This window comes from Ascidiella aspersa, chromosome 4, assembly GCF_963924565.1.
Source record: "Ascidiella aspersa chromosome 4, kaAscAspe10.2, whole genome shotgun sequence".
In the NCBI taxonomy this organism is placed as follows: Eukaryota; Metazoa; Chordata; class Ascidiacea; order Phlebobranchia; family Ascidiidae; genus Ascidiella; species Ascidiella aspersa.
Window position 1 is genome coordinate 13,808,673 of NC_139450.1, and position 18,461 is coordinate 13,827,133.

Below are 18,461 nucleotides of genomic sequence, written 5' to 3' on the forward strand. Positions count from 1 at the left end.
CATTAAAAAAGACTAGATCTGGATAAAAACACTAGATTGTTATCGCGATAACGAATGGGCATTTTGTCTGGGTTTAACATCGCCAGACGTTTAATCAACTTAAAAAATAGATTATTTTCAAGTCCGTGTGCCATAATTGCTTTATTAAAGCCATTAATTTTCCAAATATACACATTATGAAAAGTCAAAGAATAACAAGCACTTGAAAACATTATTACAAAGCGTGATAATTTGTTCTTTTTATGCTTAACGCTGTCTTTGTATAGTACATTGAAAGGTCAATTTTGTTGGGTTGTTTTAACTTACTATCGCAAACTTGGCATATTGCTGTATATCTTTGCATATTTGCTGTAGGCCATATCCGGTTTCAAGCAGGCTTTAAAATTGTCATTATTCAACCAATTCGGGTTAATAAGGTTGGCGATAAAAACTTGTTTTTTCGTGGTGTCACCACTTATACAATATCCTCAAAGTTTGCTGTATCCAACTATGACATCAATTGAACTGTAAAGTACAATAGAATGGTACGGTCTATTTGACCCTGGGGTCCTAGCGAGGGATTGCCAGAAATTCCTTCCTAAAGGCAAACTTTTTGAAAAGTGAGTTTTAATTTTGCCAGATAATTCGCCAGCATTAACTATACCTAGGGTTGCCAACCGTCCTTTATTGCAAAGGACAGTCCTTTATTTTCCTTTTTTGTCCTTGTCCTTTTTGACATTCATAAAGGACGCCAAATGTCCTTTATTTTGATCTTTTGTGCTAGATTTCATTCAAAAACGTAATTATTTAGAATATATATTAAAAATCAAGAGCATGTATCATGTATGTGAAAATGCGTTACTAGCTACCGAAGCAAATGAAATCGTTACTAAAGCGTAAAGATCCGATTCAGTTGACAGGTAGCAGCTGTGGTGTGTGGTTTGTCGCGTTGTGCGGCAGTGCCATTGGAATCTAATTTCTAGGTTTTGTTTAGAGCGTTTCTTTATCGCTGCCAAACAGTATAGTCAAATTTGAGTTGCGCTTAAGACAATAAGACTTCTTCCAGTCCTTTATTATGTTGCTGAGAGTAAACAGCTACAAGATAATGCCATCATAAAAGACTAGAAGTGCTTAGTTAAGCCTTTAGCTCCCAAAAGTACCGTATGGTCCCGTTTGGGCAAAATTTTGATTCTAAATAAAGAAGGGAATTCAAGGGATGTGCATTGTTCAAGCTTACGATAGCATCCAGTCTCATCTGCATGGGTATCGAAAAGAATTCTGTCGCTAAGGCTACTTCTGCACTATGCAGCTCAGAAAAAATATAATTTAAAAAAATAATAATTACAAATATACTACGAATAAATGAACATTCCATAATGTATTTCTTATTTGTGTTATTTCATGCATGTCATAAACTCATAATTACCATTTTTGAAATTGTTAAAAAGGAAAATACGTGTTTTTGTTACTTTTAAGTTATGTAACGCAACCATAATGGTTATGTTTAAATATTTTGTTAAAAAGGATATATATATATATATATAAAACATATGCATATTATGTTTTGTCCTTTATTTTCCATTGACAAAATTGGCAACCCTAACTATACCCTAGACCTGCCTGATCTTTCCTCTCACTCCCTCTTCCCCCTTTAGCAGGTTTAGGTGGCACGCGGTGACTAAATAGCTGTAGGAATTTCTAGACAAAGCCTGCTGCCTGATACTGACAGTCATAGGCGCCGAACTTTCGAAATTTCAGGGCGTTATTTTCTAGAATCTAGACAGTGCTAAGTTTCCTTTGAAATGGGCAAATCGTTACAATAATTTGGAAAAACATTGCATAAAACATAGTTTGGGGGATTCTATGGCCTCGTGTCTATTTGTGGTAATTTAGCTTTTGGTTAACTAAGAGTGTTCTAAAGAAATTAATTTGCACATTTATTGAAAACTTGGTCGAACTCTAGGGCGTTTTGACGCTATACGAGAAATCTAAGGCGTCTAAAAACGCTCTGCACACCCACGTTCGGCGCCTATGCTTACAGTAATCAGTATAACAACTTGTTGTTAAGAAGCATCGAGCCATCGGCGATCACCTAACATGAGCAGGCGTTTCACATTCGGTTTAACAAGAAAATTGTTCGTATTCAGCTAGCATTTTTGACAATGGTATGGCGGAAGATAACATAAAGTATATTACTCGATTTCAAGGTTATAAAAAAAACACTAGATTCGCATATCGATTGCAGTCAAATCAGGATTGGCTCGTCTATTGCAGTTGGAGAAAAATTATTCTCTATCAGCATAAAAGACCACGTATTTAGTGTGCAATTGAAACAACCCATTTTGCCCCAACCGCAGCTTGTATTTTAGCTGACTTGGCACACAGCTCGGAGCAGATGTTGCGCTAATCGTTACATAACAACAACCGGGAAAAAAACGACCTTCGTTTAGTATTGCAGGTGGCGAAAGACGTGCATATCTTATACAAACTGCTTGTTTACTCATGGAACAGGTGTTCTGCATTTTTCTCTAGTTTATTTTTGTTGCAATAGTTGCATGCAAAAATCATTTTTTACAGAGTTTATTGCAATAAAAACTTTAAGACTAAATAACTACATTGAAAGGAAATAACTTTTAACTTGGTTTAGTTCAGTACTAGGTTCAAAGCAATTTAAAAATCCTGGTTTAGCTTGAGTTTGCAGCAGCGAGTGGTTTCCATACCTGGTTTTAAAGCAGGGAGCCGAACCGTTTTACTTTTCCGGTTCAGGTTCGGTTCGGGTTCAAGGATTTTTTTCGGAATCAGGTTAAGTTCCGGTTTCGGCTCGGAGTAATTTAAATGTTCTCCGGTTCGAACATCGTTATTTCAAAACCGGTTCATAAAGTTCCGGTTCAGATACAGTATAATTTGCGTTAAATCAAATGTGGGTCGATAAATGTAGAGAATAATATTTGAATTGTAAGTCATTTAATGTAAGTTCCGTGACTTATTAAAAAAACAGCAACTCAATATTGAAATATCTAAAAAATAAAAAATGAACGATTTTTTTATTCAATATTCATATTTTTTTCATAAAATTTCGAACATGTCGTAACTTGATTCTGTAAAATAGAAGTTGTGACGTCATGCTGGAGCGAACCGCTTTTGTTTACAGGTTCGGGTTCGGTTAAGGTTCAGGTACTTTCAAATTATTCGGTTCAGTTCCGGTTCGGCTCCTTAAAATCTTATAAAAACCGGTTCATAAAGTTCCGATTCGGTTCCGGTTCGACTCCCTGTTTTAAAGTAACCATTTGGGTTTAATTAATGTTGCATTAAGCCTAAAACAGTAGGTCCATAAACAGTGGCTTTTTTTTTGGGGGGGGGAAGTTTAAACTTTTTTTGTTTATGTACAAACTGCCGTATCTAGCACAAAAAAATATGCTAGCAAACCGTTTTGAGCAGCAACTTACTGAGTGTTTTAAACGCAATACTCAAAAATCATTCAAAGAGCAAAAACCAATTGACTAAAAAGTAGTAAAACTACATTAATAAGTATAACAAACGTAAACTAAATCGTTTGTGACATAACAATTAAAGGTGTAGCATGCCTGTAATCAACAAAATACAAATAATTAGGAGTAAATATGTATGGTTTTTTTTGGGGTGGAGGGGGGCGGGGGGGGGGCATGACCCCTTTGGCACCCCTGGCACGCCTATGTCCGCAAATGCATATCAATTAAATATTGTAAAATATGGATTTGAAAAACCTATAAAATATTATTTAAAAAACTAAACGCGTAGGTAAACGTAAAATGAAAACAAAATATATTTTAAACCAAACCGGATATTTTTGTTTTGTTGTTATGCAAAAGTTCTCTACTGGCGTTCAATCGTTTTTGAGACTCTAGCATCATCTTTAGCTGGTTGTTGAAAATTTCCAACGTGAAATATATTTCAGGCAACACCAAGTGTCGACAGATGTCGCCGTTTTCAGCGCCAGCCTTCAAATTGTACGAAGCTACGTCGACGCCACTCGGCTTGTAGAGTTTACTTTGCAGCCCTTTATCCGTAAGGTTTGACATTTTTACCATTTTATCGCCTTGGACGCACAACTTCGTCAAGTTGAAGCGCGCCTGACGCAGAACTGCTTTGCTTCGATTCATTCGTTCCAGACCATAGGCTTTGATTTTGCGCCAAAGAGTTTGATTGAAATGATCAAACAGCGCCGCGTCCGCCTTGTTCCATTTGCGCGCACCTGCGCGAATTTCGTCGATTTTTTCAATTTGCCTCGACTCGTTAACTTTGCCTCGACTTCTCGCGTTCACAACTAGTCCGGCAAATTCCTGTATCGGCCAGCAAAGGGCATCGCTCAGCAAGACCAGGGACTCGTCGTAGTGATCGGCGATTAAAACCAATTTGTACCTTTGTGAAATTTCGGCAATTGTGTGTTGAATGTAAGCCTCGGTCTCGTTGAGGTGATCGTACCCGAAGTCAAATACTGCTGGGTTCTTGGAAAGTCCCGCAAAAGGTATGTCATTGGCGAAAAAACGCGTGGCGTTTTTCAACCATTCCTCCGGTTGATTTTGCGAGACCCGCTGAAAGGAAGAAACAACGCCATGAAAAAAGTTGAAACATGATTCGAAATGCGCTCCGGGTTCGCGAATAATAGAGAAGAAGAAAGTGTCGGGAGGCATCACTGCTCTGACTTCATTGTAGTTGCCTCTGATGTGTTGAGTCATGATGTTAAATTTATTCCAATCTGTAAAGTTAAGCAAATAGACTAAATATTTCGCTGATCGTGACCTGCAAGTTTATGCGAAGTTGCCTCACCTACTAAACAACAAACGAGTATATCTATGTGTGCTGACTGCTGGTGCTTAAAATACGCGATTACCTTTGTTTGCAAACACTGTTGACCTTTCAAAAAGTCGTGGATATCCAAAGTCGTGTTTATTGACAGGAAGTGCAAATAGGAGTTTGTGCTTCAATCCGTAACGAAATAAGATATTCTGGTTAAAACAAAATTAAACACGTTGTAAAACTTTGTAGCTCAAGAGTTAAAATCGCGTAACTTGTGTCGATGTTGAGTCGATAACAACTATTGCGCTCAAATCACGATTTAAAAAACGTCCAAAATAGAGCTTAACTGTATCTAAGGTTAATCGAATTCCAAGAGTTGGTGCTAATTCCTCCATAGCAGAGGTTTTCAACCTTTCTTGCTGCTCGTACCCCTTTGTCAGGCCAGAGCATTGTTCGTACCGACGAAAAGTTCTAATGGAACTTTTCAGATATATATTGCTAAATTACATTTCTTTTATATCTCAATTAAAGGTTAAACCGGTATTTCGGAAAAATCGCAAAAAAGAAATAAAAGTCAATTATTTTGTTTGCCACATCTCAGTGAGATATTTGTTGCTGCTTCATTAATAAATTCGCTCAAACGATGGTTGAAATTAAGATAGTATTTGAGAGATTTTTCATGTCTATACTTGTTTCGTAAATGGTTCGGTCAATAACTCCTGAGGCACAGCAGCGACTCAAATACTGTCTTTTACACTCTAGTTCTAGAGGTGGATAGTAGACTGTTTGTAGCAGATTTACAGCAAGACTGCATTAAATGCCCCCTATATCTGTACATTTTCTTCCAACCTTTGTGCTTGGTTGTGGATTGCTGGCAGCAAGTAAATTCATACTCAGTAGGACAGCGAGGTTAAAAAAACGCATTGTTATAAGACAATGAGGTTTCTTACTAAACAACAACAATTATTTGCAGTTAATTGTTTGTTGTTTCAAAGAAAGGGTAATGGCATAACATCATTTACAATTCCAAAATAAAACTATACTGTAAAATCTGTTTGAAAAGCTGCTCTGTGGCCCAAGGATCTTCGTACCCTTTGATGTCCAAACTCTACCCCCTAGGGGTACGAGTACCCCCGGTTGGGAACCCCTTCTCTAGAGGATTTGCCTAAATCGCCGAATATTTTTATTTCCAAAAAGATATCTAATGTACATTTCTTGTTTTTGCTTTCAATAGGACCGAAATGTTTTCGGCACCGTATGGCCTAATGCTATACCTTATAGGCCTATAGCGTATAGCCTTGACAGATGCTTACCTGTACAGAAGATCCCGCAGTTTTATGTGACTTAAGAAAGAAAACGTTGTTTTTACTTTTGCATACTCTTTTTTCTTTTGGTACAAAATTGTCATTATTTTGTCTTTCTTTGTAAAGCTGGCGTTGTGGTAACTTTTTAATACCTGCAAAAATCTTGCGGTGACTTGACGTTTGATACAACCTAAAAACAAAAAAACATGGCATATAGCGAGGCACAGTTAAAGCCACAGATTGGTTTGAATATTACTGTATGTCCGTATTAAACATGCCTTCTATTAATTTTTACAGATACTATCATTGGCAAAAAGTACGGCGACTGCCACATCCGATTTTAAGTACTTGGCAATTATATCAGATAAATTATTGCAAAAATGGTATGTTACCATAGAAACATTGTTAAGGTCAAATTCGTGCGCAAACTTACAATGCGCGCAGATAATTGCATTTGTTCGTTTGTCATGTTAGAAAATGTATTACTCACAAAACAATGTTACACCGCAAATCTATAGAGCTCGTGCCCCATATTTTATAACTAGGCTTGCCATTTTTTAGAAACGTAAATCCGGGACACATATTGAAAACTGCAAATAAACTTAATGTAGACCTAATACAAACGAATTTAACGAAACTAATCAACTTAACTGGGTTGCGGTTGCTTTATAGTTTGTCAGGGGCTATTTTCAGGCCCTATTTTTCAGCGCGGTTTGTCTAAGTAATTTAAATTGTAACCGAAAGTAATGTTCTGTATTGTGAAAAGAATGAGTCGGGTAACATTGTCAAGCATAGGTGAAACAAAATGTCAAATTCCATCAAGATGGCCCCTTAAAACTATATTACATATTATGTTGTACTTTGCGCCATTTGCTTGAGCCGCGTGTTTTTGCCGATGTTTTAAAAAGGTAATTTACCATGTTACTAAAAAGTAATGTTAAGGACAGCGTAATTACCTGACTTGAGTGCTAAATAGTGTGTAAAGTGGTTAACTTTTATTTTTTTCTAAATTTAATTTCTCTAATCGTTAATTGTTATAGGGCATTAATGTTGGTCGTCCCTTGACTATTTTTTCGCTTAATGTGCCTGAAATGGGTTAACTAAATGCTGTCACACAAATGGAGTCACATTCTTTAGCCTGTGTGAAAGCAGCATATAATCGGATGGCTTGTTATAAATTATCGCATTTATTTGCGTGACTGTGAAACATCCTAATTGTTCGTCTTCGCAAACTAAAATTTTACATTTTGTTGAAACAAAATTTCAAATAATGTGGGCTTATTTGAAATAAAACGACTAAATACTCAACGGCTAACACGTCAAACATTTTTTGCGTAACGAAAACCAGTGGCATATATCAATAGGGAACCACTCACTAACGTAAAACAACAAATACGTAATCCTGGTAACATACTGCGTCCAACGTAAGTAAAATCTTGTTTGAAACTGAAAATTGGGTACGATAAAAACCGCCGCATTAAATGCGATGTTTTGCGAACTCTACCTAAATTTTGCGCGGTAACAGACATCAAACATTGAAGTCTTAAGTTGGAAACAATAAAACTTATTTCTATTAAGGCAATCAGTATGTTATGACTTTAATTTGATTTGAAATGCTGAAAACCCGAGACATTTATCGATCCTGAATTACTAACAAAGGTTAAACTTTAAGTTGTAACAGCAATTGTTTAGACTTGCGTAATAATCAAGCAAATAATACCGGCACCCACTGTGTCTAAAAATTGCTTAAGGTTGACCGATATGCGAAGGCGCTCGCTTACCTTCCTCGAAAATATATCTCCCAGCACCCGCCGGATAATTACCATTTACATTTTTTTACTCACCGCACACAAAAAAGAAACTAGCCTCAGCAACCTCAACCCCAGAAAAATATTTCTTAACACCCGTGAAAAAATAATTACTTTATGTTAAAAAAAATTGCTTGGCAGCCTTACCAACCAAAAATGAAAAGTAAAAAGTATTACTTATAGTAGTACAGGGGTTGGCAACCTACGGGCCGTAGGTTGCCGACCCCTGTATATAGAGGCTATATATTCTTTAAATATTTCTTATTCACAAAATGTGGTTTGAATACATAAGCATTTGATTAAAATTACTCACCAGGCAAAGTGGAAGATCATTATAACAAAAACGGTGACGATACATACTTTTCCAAAATTCTTTAAATATTTTCGTGTCATCAACATCGAATTTTATGTTAAATTAAATATTACACGCTAACTAGTTTAAAACAGTAACTTAGCTGTAAGATAAAAATAACATTTCAGGTAGCAAATTTCACATTACTTTGTCAAACGTAACAGTTATAGTCTAAAATAAAGTTAAAAATTAACGAAACTGGTTTAACATTTTAGGCAAAGACTAACTGCCACTTTAGTTCGTCGGTTTGATTTGAAGCTTAAAGACTGCAGAGAATTAAAATCATTCAGGTCTAGAATCACCGAGGACTGAATTCACTGTAGCTTTTACAATACACCCTGTTTTCTCAGGTTACATGTAATCCGCCGAGTGAAAAGAGATTTCTATTAGCGAAAAACTCTAACTACTTCGCTTGTGACAATTTATCTAATATTGTTTTCACTTTTTAATTATTTCGAACTTGCATTCGATTAGCGGTTTAGCCATCTGGGTACATTCCATATAGCCTATAAGCCCTATAGGAGATAACGTAACTTTGTAGTGATTAGATAATTAACAAAAGTATACACCCATCATTTTCTGGCTTGGAAAAAAAGACGTGGAAAGCAAAACAAAGAACATGTGCAGCTTATCACTTTGGCAAAGCAAATTTTTACCAAAGAACAAAAATCCTATCAATCCAAATCAAATGATCGCAAAAAGTCAAAATTCAACTACATATTCAAGCCCCAGTGTCACCTCGCTCTTGTGTTATCTATTTCGAAAAAAAAAACGTTAACTGACTTTGAACTTGTAGGTGTAGTTGATAATGAGTACTCATTTAATTGCCTTTTGTGTCTCGATGTACCAAACTTACAACTACAATGTAGATACTGCATTCAAATTGAAATGTCAGTTAAGAAAATTTCGGCGAACAAAGAAGGATTTACGTCATTAATTCTTACAATATCTAACAAAAGGTCACGTGACAAGGGCGGATCCCTCAAAACCTTCTTTGCACTTATTTCTGACACGAAACATATGACGCATAAAAATTGGTGTCAAAAAATTGAATCTTGCACATTCGCTGCAAGGATATCGCAAACATTGAGAATGTGGTTGCAAGAAATCTAGGTAACGGAATTTTACCGAAAACTTTCCGTTTATCGTTTGCACATTGGCTGCAAAAATAACGCAAACATTGAAAGGGATTCCAAAGAATTTAGGCCATAGATTTTTACTGAAAATTTTTCGTTACGACACAGCGATTAAAACATAAATTCTCTGTGTAAACAACAATATGACGAAGTGGCTGCTATAAATTCAACTGCCATTTTTCGGCAAGTTGTCTCTCCTAATTCCAGTAACTGAAATGAAATAAATAGTATTACTCGAGTATTGAACAATTAAAATAACGGACACGTTTGGAGGTGTGATGTAACTAAAGCGACTCGATACCCTTATGAAAGCATCACTTCTAAAGTTAATATCAACACAAAGAACAGCTAATATATGTTTACTTTAGGTTGTGATAAAAAGTAGGTAAAAGGATATTTTTTGAAAGGTAGTACATCTTTCCTAAAGGTACATTGAATATTTCAGTATTTTTTTACCCTTTTTGAGGCACGCAACACTTTGAGCAAAAGTTTAAATATATGCATGAAAATAAATTACAAAATAACAAGCTATACACTTTAATTTTTTTAGTGCGATATCTAGGCTAGGTTTGCCATACGTCAGAATTTCCTTGACATGTCAGGGAATTTAGTGTTGAAATCTGTGTCGGGAAGAAATGGCAAAATCTGCTTTCATGTCCGGGATTTAACCGTACTGTATAAAAATATCGCCAATACATTCACCATATCGAAAACGATATTTTTTAATACCAACGTTTGTTTAAATTTGTGTACTGTTTAATAAATAGCTGAAATATTCGAGAGAGAATAACTCGCGAGTGCAAATACTGTTCATTGTTTGCAAATACGGTTCATTGTTACATAACACACTATCAAGTTTATGGCTTTTTAATCATTTTGTTTACGCTTTTGAAAAGTTGTTGCGTTTTGCGTTATATTTTAGTAAGCTCAGTTAAAAAATTTTACACGGCATATTTTTTCATATTTGCACTGCAAGTTAAATGATGACAAAACATAAACAATCAGGATTCTATATTTTTCTTTATCAAATATGGAGTTGCAGGTAAGCATCATCTGCCTACGGCCAAACATACTGCGGAAATACATTTCTTTTGGGTTGTTTAAAGCCTAATTATTTGGCAAACACAAAGTTTTTATCTGACCATGCTGCTGTTTATTAGCTGAATTGCTATACCAAACATTATTGCTTTAAAAAATTCGAGCTGAGTTTGTTAAGATCTTAAAATTGTTTCTTATAGAAAATGTAAACTCACGAGTGAAATACAAGTAAATAACCATGCTTCAGAAATGGTAGAATTTGAATCGGACGCAGTATGTTTAGTTTGCAACAAAGGAACATATATCTTGGTTTCATACATGGGTAGCGCGGATATAAAATCAAACACCAGTTCTGATAAACATCGTAAAAAAATGTGTAAAGAAACAAAAAATGTATGTCTGGCCCGTTTTGAAATCGGATCAGCCAGAATGCGCGGTGTGTCTCTTCGCACCATCGAAAATCAAAATTTGGGCAACTAAAATTATGCACAAAGGCATTTTTTACGCAGCACGCCATTATTTTCCATCTTCTATTATAAAAAATAAGGTAGCCTACGTCACGTTTTAACATACCTTTTTGACGAAATTTCTGAGTTTTTAAGGTCCCTGATCTGGACTTGGCCAATGCCGCGGTATGGCAACCCTAATCTAGTATGAGTTGCGCACAAAATTGATATAATCAGCAGCAACAGGCCATGCAATTACAATCACAATGTTAAGCACAACAAAGGGGGCAAACCACTACGGAACAATCCATTTCCTTTGGTTAGTGGGTAATTACTTTCAGAAAACAACAGCTGATTGGTCATTGTGTTAAACCAATGATTTTGACAGGTTTTCCATAGAACATTATAGTTAATTAATAAACTTCTAGCGGAACACATGAAGACGCTTAACGGAACACCGGTTAAAATCACTACCCTATTTTATTTGATTTCCTTCGAGTGTAAACATAGCTCTTATACAGTTTCTTGTGCCAAGCATTACTGTAATGCAGTGGTCGGTAAACTGTGGGCCGCAGAGCCATTTTGGGTGGGCATTCTTCGATTTATATTATGTTTTACATTATGCCGTTATTCTTTTTTGATTGTTATCGTTTGCTATGGTATGTTTCAGATCGATTTTTGTCCGAAGCTTTATAGAAAAAGTAGACTTCGTAGAACTTTCAAATTTTCAGACATGGCGTAGAATGGTTTGTAGGCGCGTATAAGAGGTTTATGAGTCCACACCCGTAGGCGCCTCTAGTTGGGGGACAAAAAACAATAGTGTGACGTAATCGTTTTAGTCATTTACAGCTATCTAATCCTGTATATAGCGGCAGAAAAATTTCAATACAGAATGCGTTCATATCACTTGCTTTATTCAGCTCGCGATGGCGGCTGGCATCCTTCTGCGCTTTATGGTCCCCGCGTACAACGTTCTTTGTGCGAAGGGGCTGTTTAGTAACAGTGGTTGCGTGCGACTTACCTTTTAGACAGAAGCTTCTCTTGATAAAACAACTTGCGGCTCTTACTAAACAGCATATTTTACTGTATCAAATTTGATTGCGAAACCTTAGGGCAGTGTACACCTCTTTGTTTGCACCTGTTTCGTATCTATTCCAATCAAACATATCAACACCAGACCTTCACGACTTCTACAAGGGCGCAGTGAGGTTCTACAAGGGCGCAGGGAGGAAATACTTAAGTTGAATGCATTATTAGGGATGACGTTATACAGTCACGTCATTACATTGTGTCATACAAAAATAACCCTTAAGAACACCGTGTTTATTTGGTCTGAATTGGCGAAATTTTCGAAATTAACAGTGGCGTATTAGGCACATAAAAGAGTTTTTCGTATTGCTCGAAACAGAAATTTATGGAGTAAATGTTGGCAAAAGTATAGTAAACCTTAGGCCAGTGGTTCTTAACCAGGGTTCGATCGAACCCTTGGGGTTCAACGAAGCTGTTTCAGGGGTTCGGCTAGAATGTCCTCTGAAACATAACTGCTGTTATTTCAAGACAAATTCGAATCTCTTTTATGTGCCAATTAAAAGGTGTCATGTAACCTTTAGGTTGAAAGTTTGGCCAATTTAATCTATACAAATGTAAGTTTATAATTTGAATATGCCCAGTGTCAGCTGCTAGGAGTAAAAAACGAATACTGAGCGAAAATTTTGGGTTCGACGAAAGCTTGCAGAATAACATAGGGGTACGACAGGTTGCCAAACGTTAAGAACCACTGCCTTAGGCGTTAAACCATTTTTAAAAAATGATTATATTTTCTTTTTAAAGTTGTTAGCTGGCCCAAATTTAATAATATGGTTGTACGCATTATATACATAAAGTCTTTATTAAATATCTTTTCCAAACATCCCCAAATTACCTGGCCGTAATATTTATTTTTTGAATTTATATTCGCGGTAATACATGAAGAGGAAACGTGAAGCAGTAAAGTTTCGCCGATCAAAGAACGCAGGGAAGAATTGCTAGAAGCTTCATTTATATGACGTTCGAAAACTATGTCGCCAGATTGGACCATTAAGTCAAACATTTTTGAAAATTTTCTTGAAGTTAAGGTGTTAAGCGTCAAGGTCAGTTTGTCATCGTTATAATGAACGCCTGGCAACTACACCTTTCACATCTAAGTCATAAATTAAGGCCGGGAATTTTTGGCCCATATCTGTTTTTGCTTGCAAAAACATGTTAAGTAAACGTTAGAACATGCAACGTATATGCTATACCACGAAATAAAGTGAACAGAATAATAATTAAAAGTAACCCTGATAAGTAACGCTATTTATAATGGGCCACTAACACAAAATGAAATGAAATGAAAAAATATATATATGTATCTATAAAAAAAAAAAAAAAACACAAAAATACCTAGTCCTGAAAATATGCCCCCTAATAAAATATACAACAACCGCAACCCCGTTTAGTATTTAACCTGTTTTGGGTGTGAAAAGCCTAACGCTGTGTGAACTTACTTTTACTCTCCCTGCACCAATCAATTCCTACCAAAATAAAGTTAGTTAATGTAATTTTGAGTAGCATTTATCCAAATTTTGAAACAAGATTAACGTCCTATATTTCTTTTATGAGTTTCGTGCGAACTTTATACGTGATTGCGGGTGACACCAATCAGCTGCGGATATGATATATTGTTAATCTTTGGTGCGTTTAGTACACGTCTAGTCGTCTAAGCGTTGAGCGATTCACCAACTAAAACCAAATAGACACAATTCATTTTTTGCGCTCCGCGCAATAAACTTGTTTTAGTTGCATAATACCAGCCCGGCTGGTACGGCAACACACAATAAGACCTCAAAAGCATCAATACCTAAGGCAAAAAAATCTATAAAACCGTAGTATTAAGACCAACGACAATACAGCCAAATACGCAGTAATATTCAGTACAGCATAAGATAAAAACCGTCTGAATAAGACCTAAATCTGTTGGAATAAGGCCTAAATTCAACGGAATAAGGCCTAAATTCATCAGAATAAGTCCTCAATTTAACGGAGTTTTAGGCCTGAATTCATCGAAAGAAGGCCTAAATAACCCAAGTAACCCCCGAACCTGTGGGTAGATGATATGGGACGATCGGGGGCCATCGGTCTGGCATTGTTATTCCGATTTATACGTTATTACAACTGTTAGGTATAAGGCCCATTCCGTTGGTGTCGTTCTTATCTCGGTCTTATGGCTGGACTCCGGTGGGAACAACGCGTTTCTTAAAATACTTAAACTACGACGTTACTTGTTAAGTCAAAAGTATACTTTTATAAGCTTTACACCTCAATGTATTCAGCCCAAAAGCGATATTCTTCGATTCCAGACGTCGTGTGACTCAGAACTGCCCACTGCAGTCCGAATTCTGGTAAATGATACTATAAATACCGTTATATCGAGCAATATTCGAATCCTTTTATGTGCCATATGGTCACGTATCCTTTTAATTGAAGTTTTGTCAATGTAAATCAAAAAAAAACATTTTTATTTTTTTAATACGCGCAATTAATCTGGATTTTAGCTTCATATTTGAGCACGAGTTCGTTCAAGAGCAATAATTGTTTTTAATAACAATTGTTTTAAGACGTAACTTTGTGACGTCGTTCTTATTCCTCCAACTTAAAACATCCTTAATCCGCCACTGTTTTTTTCGTAGTGGGCCTTCAATAGCTCTGAAAAGAGTACTTTGGGCCGCGACAAAAAAAATTTGCCGACCACTGCTATAATGAAACGCCGCCTGAATGTTACCAAATTATTCTAACTGTATAATAGTGAATGAAAAAAGAATAATCATCAGTGGTATTACGGCATTACAAGTGTGAAAACATGCGATATGCCCTATTTTTTATTTCCAAAATTTTTGATGTGTTGAAGTCATAATTGCTGAGTCGCACGAGGCAGAAAAAACAAATATCAAAAATTAATTCTTAGAATGAGATTTAGGGACACAAAATTTTGGGGAATAGAAAAAGTATAATCATTCCTCAACTTGTATTCATTATATTGACTCCATAGCTGCTGATGATTCGCAAAAGAACCTACAATTCGTTTATTTTAAAACAGAAGTTTGTTGAGTGTTGCGATAAAATGGCCATAAAAATATAAGCCTACGAAAGAGGTTATACATTTAGGTAAATTGAAAAATGCATTACTGGCTAATTTGTCATAAATTGCCTTTTATGGACAGGTTGAGTCTATACATCGTAAGACTCTGCACTGAGCGATACCACACTAGTGGCTTAGAGATACCCCCACTTACGTCGGCTCCGATCCGAAATGATCGAAAATTGAAACTTATTTTTAATTAGTGTATAACAAGATAAATATGTATAAAATTACTATATAACCTGCGTAAAGGCTAATATAACCTGCGTAAGATAAGTGTATATTAACATTTCCATGCCATGAGGCTGGTTCGCAGTTTACTTTCCTTTTGAAAAGATATGCTATAAATATAACATGGTATGACAGTCTAACAGGGTTGACATGACTTTTGTTTTCAGTTCAAAAATGCCGCTCATTTCTGGCTTGATATTTACGCAAATGACTTGACTTAGACTTCAGGTGTTTTAAGCGAACTACTGTAACAATATGCAATTGAATTCTAACCTTTTGTTATACAGAGTATCAATAAAAATTTTAAAATGTCAAACTTTCAATTTAGAAGCAGAGGTACAAAAAAAAGATTTGCTTTGCTATAAATAAGAGGTGTATGATTCAATAGAAAGACCCAAAGAATGTAATTTGAATATTCTGTTAAACTAATACTACCCAGCCTTTTTGTGATTAGTAGGGAGGAATTATTAGCCGATGTTGCATTCTAAGAACTATCATGAGATGCGAGTATTCACCCTAATTTTCCCATGTTTATGTTGGAATGCACTTTTAAACTGTGGTACACCCAAATAACTGCAATACTTGTATTAAATAGAATGAAAGCGAAACGTTGAAAGCGCACAATTCGGCGTTCGGTCACGCGTTAGTGAACAACGGTCACGTGTATAGTGACGTCAAATAAGGCAATATTGAGTGAAACTGCATGTTAAATGCTACTGAATCCCCCTTCCAATGAACAAGTCAGACGTAGGAAGGGTTGTTTATTCATGAAAAAGATATCTGTAAGATATATGGACACAGTTTGGGTGCGTATCAAAAACTGTTGGACACAAAGAGACATAGCATGCGAAAAATTGCGAGCGTTATAACAAAACAATATATTTACAGCTCAACAGAGCAATGTTTTATGGGCGTTTTTATAAATTTTTTTGAGGGGAGAATTAGTAAAACATTTTTCTCTGCGATTAATGTGTACACAAACGATTTAAAAATACAATACAGGAAGCAATAAATTATCGGCTGTGGATTCTATGACCACAGAAACACAAATGGACAGCGAATGGCTGTCTGTTTTGTAAATAATGAATTGTTGGTTTCTCGAACCCTTTACACAAATAAATTTCTGACGTACATTGATAAAATGCGATAAGTCGAATGATAGATATATGGCGATAAATTTCATGCACAATTCGGTAAGCTTGTCATTTAGCTTCAAAGTTACTTAGCAAACGTATAATTTGGGCCTCTGTGTCGCTCTTTGCGCTGTCAGAAGCCGACTCTTTCAGCAGTAACGCTGCGAGTATAGCCTATTAGTATATTAGTAAGAGGTTTTGCGTTCGTTAGTGGCAAGGAGGTGTAGAAATGCGTCGTCTAGAAAATTTGCGTAGTCGAATGCTCCCCAGGATATAGTCCATTCCCGAAGGTTCTTCATAATTGTCTTATGTAGCTTAAGATTTCTTTTGTAAATCGACGTGATTCTTCAATAGAATTCACTTTACTGAAATCGATTGAACGGAAGCAAAGACGTGGCATCACGTATTCTTGTGCTGTGAAGTTCAACGCAGTGTTTGATGAAGTGCGTTCAGAGTTGCACTTAAGATTGAGATCACATTCGATCCCAATGAGCGGTCGGAAAGCTGTTCTCGTGACAAGCTGGTTCCGATCCGTCGTTGCCTGTAGGGACACCTGGAATCTTTTGAAGTTCGGAGCATGTTAATGCAAAGAAACCTTCGGTATTGCAGAAGGACCTCCATATGTCTTGTCACCAAACAGCATATGTGTATGGCAACGGTTAGATGTTTGCTCACAAAGGGTAGGGTGAAAAGGTGAAGGGTAACGTTTGTACGGTGCGGCCGAGATTCGAACTCGATTCGCGAACAATATGTCAACTGTATAGTTACAGCTCAAACGTGGTCCCAGTCCCACAGCGCGCAATGTTATAGAAGTGTGAGAACAAAAAATGATTTAGTGGCGCTGCGGGCGGCGTTTTAAAATGCGCTGTGTAAAACGTTATAGCGGGACCCGATATAAAAACTTTTTACAACACATTTTAGTACTTCGTAGTTCTTTTGCACATTATATACCTCTGGAAAGCGAGGACATGTTTGGTGCGCAATAATCCATTCACGCACTTTGGGTGTGTCGAACACCTTTGAGGTGTGAGATTGCTGAGGAACGCTGAGAGAGGGGGGCTAAGCAGTGAGCATCTTCGGGGCTGTTCTTGCAAGGTGCTCGTCCCTGTTGCTGATAGGAGAGCTGTTATCTGGCGTCTTCGGAAAGAAACGATTGGCTGCCGATTCTCTGGTCTAGTTTATTGTGGGTCAACTTGTCTCTCGAATTTTCTTCTGTCATCTTAGAGATTATTACATCTCAGTACACGCGCGATAAAACGAAGCGGTCCGGCAGCCGATTATTATCGAACTTAAAATCAGACAGACAGGCAGATGTAGGATTTGTGGCTAATTCTTACCAGAAGATATACAGATAAAAGAAAAACGATCTCCGTGGAGAAGAACCGCTTAGTTCTCGCCAGATTTTTCGTTACTTAAAATTATATGAGGAATTCTGCAATATATATTTACAAACACGAAAGGCTATTTTAATGTAAAATCACAATGCCATGGCAGTCCACGTCAGATAATGTCACTTGCAGGGCTATTAAACAAGCATTGATTGCTCGAAGTGTTTGATGAAAAGGAAAATGAATAGGCCTACATTCAGGTGCAGGGCTCAAAACTTAAGTGTGCACTTTTGCAGTAAAAGTTTTTATGTTAACGTGGCTAAGAAATAGGTTTGCAATTTGCAATTAATTAATGTGGAAAAAAATTGCAAACGAAAGCTAGGAACGTTGTCCAGTTTGTGTTTGATTCTTTATCTTTTTTGATGTTGCATAAATGTATGCCTTTACTTTTTATTCTCAGTAATTTGATTTCTCTGTAATCTAACATTATATATTTTTTTATGTTTCTGTAGCATTTTTCTACGTTCGTCTTCAATTTCCCTTCAGTGTAATTGATTTTTATTTATTTTTTTTATTTCGATAGCCTTTCATTTTTCATTCATTTTTACTATAAATCCATTTTTCTTTATCATTTAAGTTTATATTTAATTTTTTTCTGTTGCATTTTTATATTACCTATCTATCGATCAGATTGGAAACTTTGGATATTGCGCGGGGGAGATATTGCAGCTAAAAAAATGCGCGGCTGAAAATAAACCACCAGGCTACCGAACG

The 18,461-nt window shown here is 36.4% G+C and overlaps 1 protein-coding gene across 1 annotated transcript; it reads right to left on the minus strand.

Moving 5' to 3' along the window:
• Nucleotides 1-3,546: 3,546 nt before the first annotated feature.
• On the minus strand, nucleotides 3,547-6,462 carry LOC146148028 (galactosylceramide sulfotransferase-like). The gene is made up of 5 exons (XM_083387986.1): nucleotides 6,452-6,462; nucleotides 6,069-6,249; nucleotides 4,850-4,964; nucleotides 3,836-4,714; nucleotides 3,547-3,563 (listed from the first exon to the last, which is right to left on the minus strand). The coding sequence occupies exons 1-5, from the start codon at nucleotides 6,460-6,462 to the stop codon at nucleotides 3,547-3,549; spliced, it is 1,203 nt and encodes a 400-aa protein (XP_083244112.1).
• Between the last annotated feature and the right edge of the window lie 11,999 nt (nucleotides 6,463-18,461).

What these genes read in the sequence shown, in the direction of transcription:
- LOC146148028 (XM_083387986.1), bottom strand. An exon ending in CTGCGGGATCTTCTGTACAG is followed by an intron (nt 4,965 to 6,068) that starts GTAAGCATCTGT and finishes TGTTTTAACCAG; the next exon opens with AATATCTTATTTCGTTACGG. An exon ending in AACAGTGTTTGCAAACAAAG is followed by an intron (nt 4,715 to 4,849) that starts GTAATCGCGTAT and finishes TTAACTTTACAG; the next exon opens with ATTGGAATAAATTTAACATC.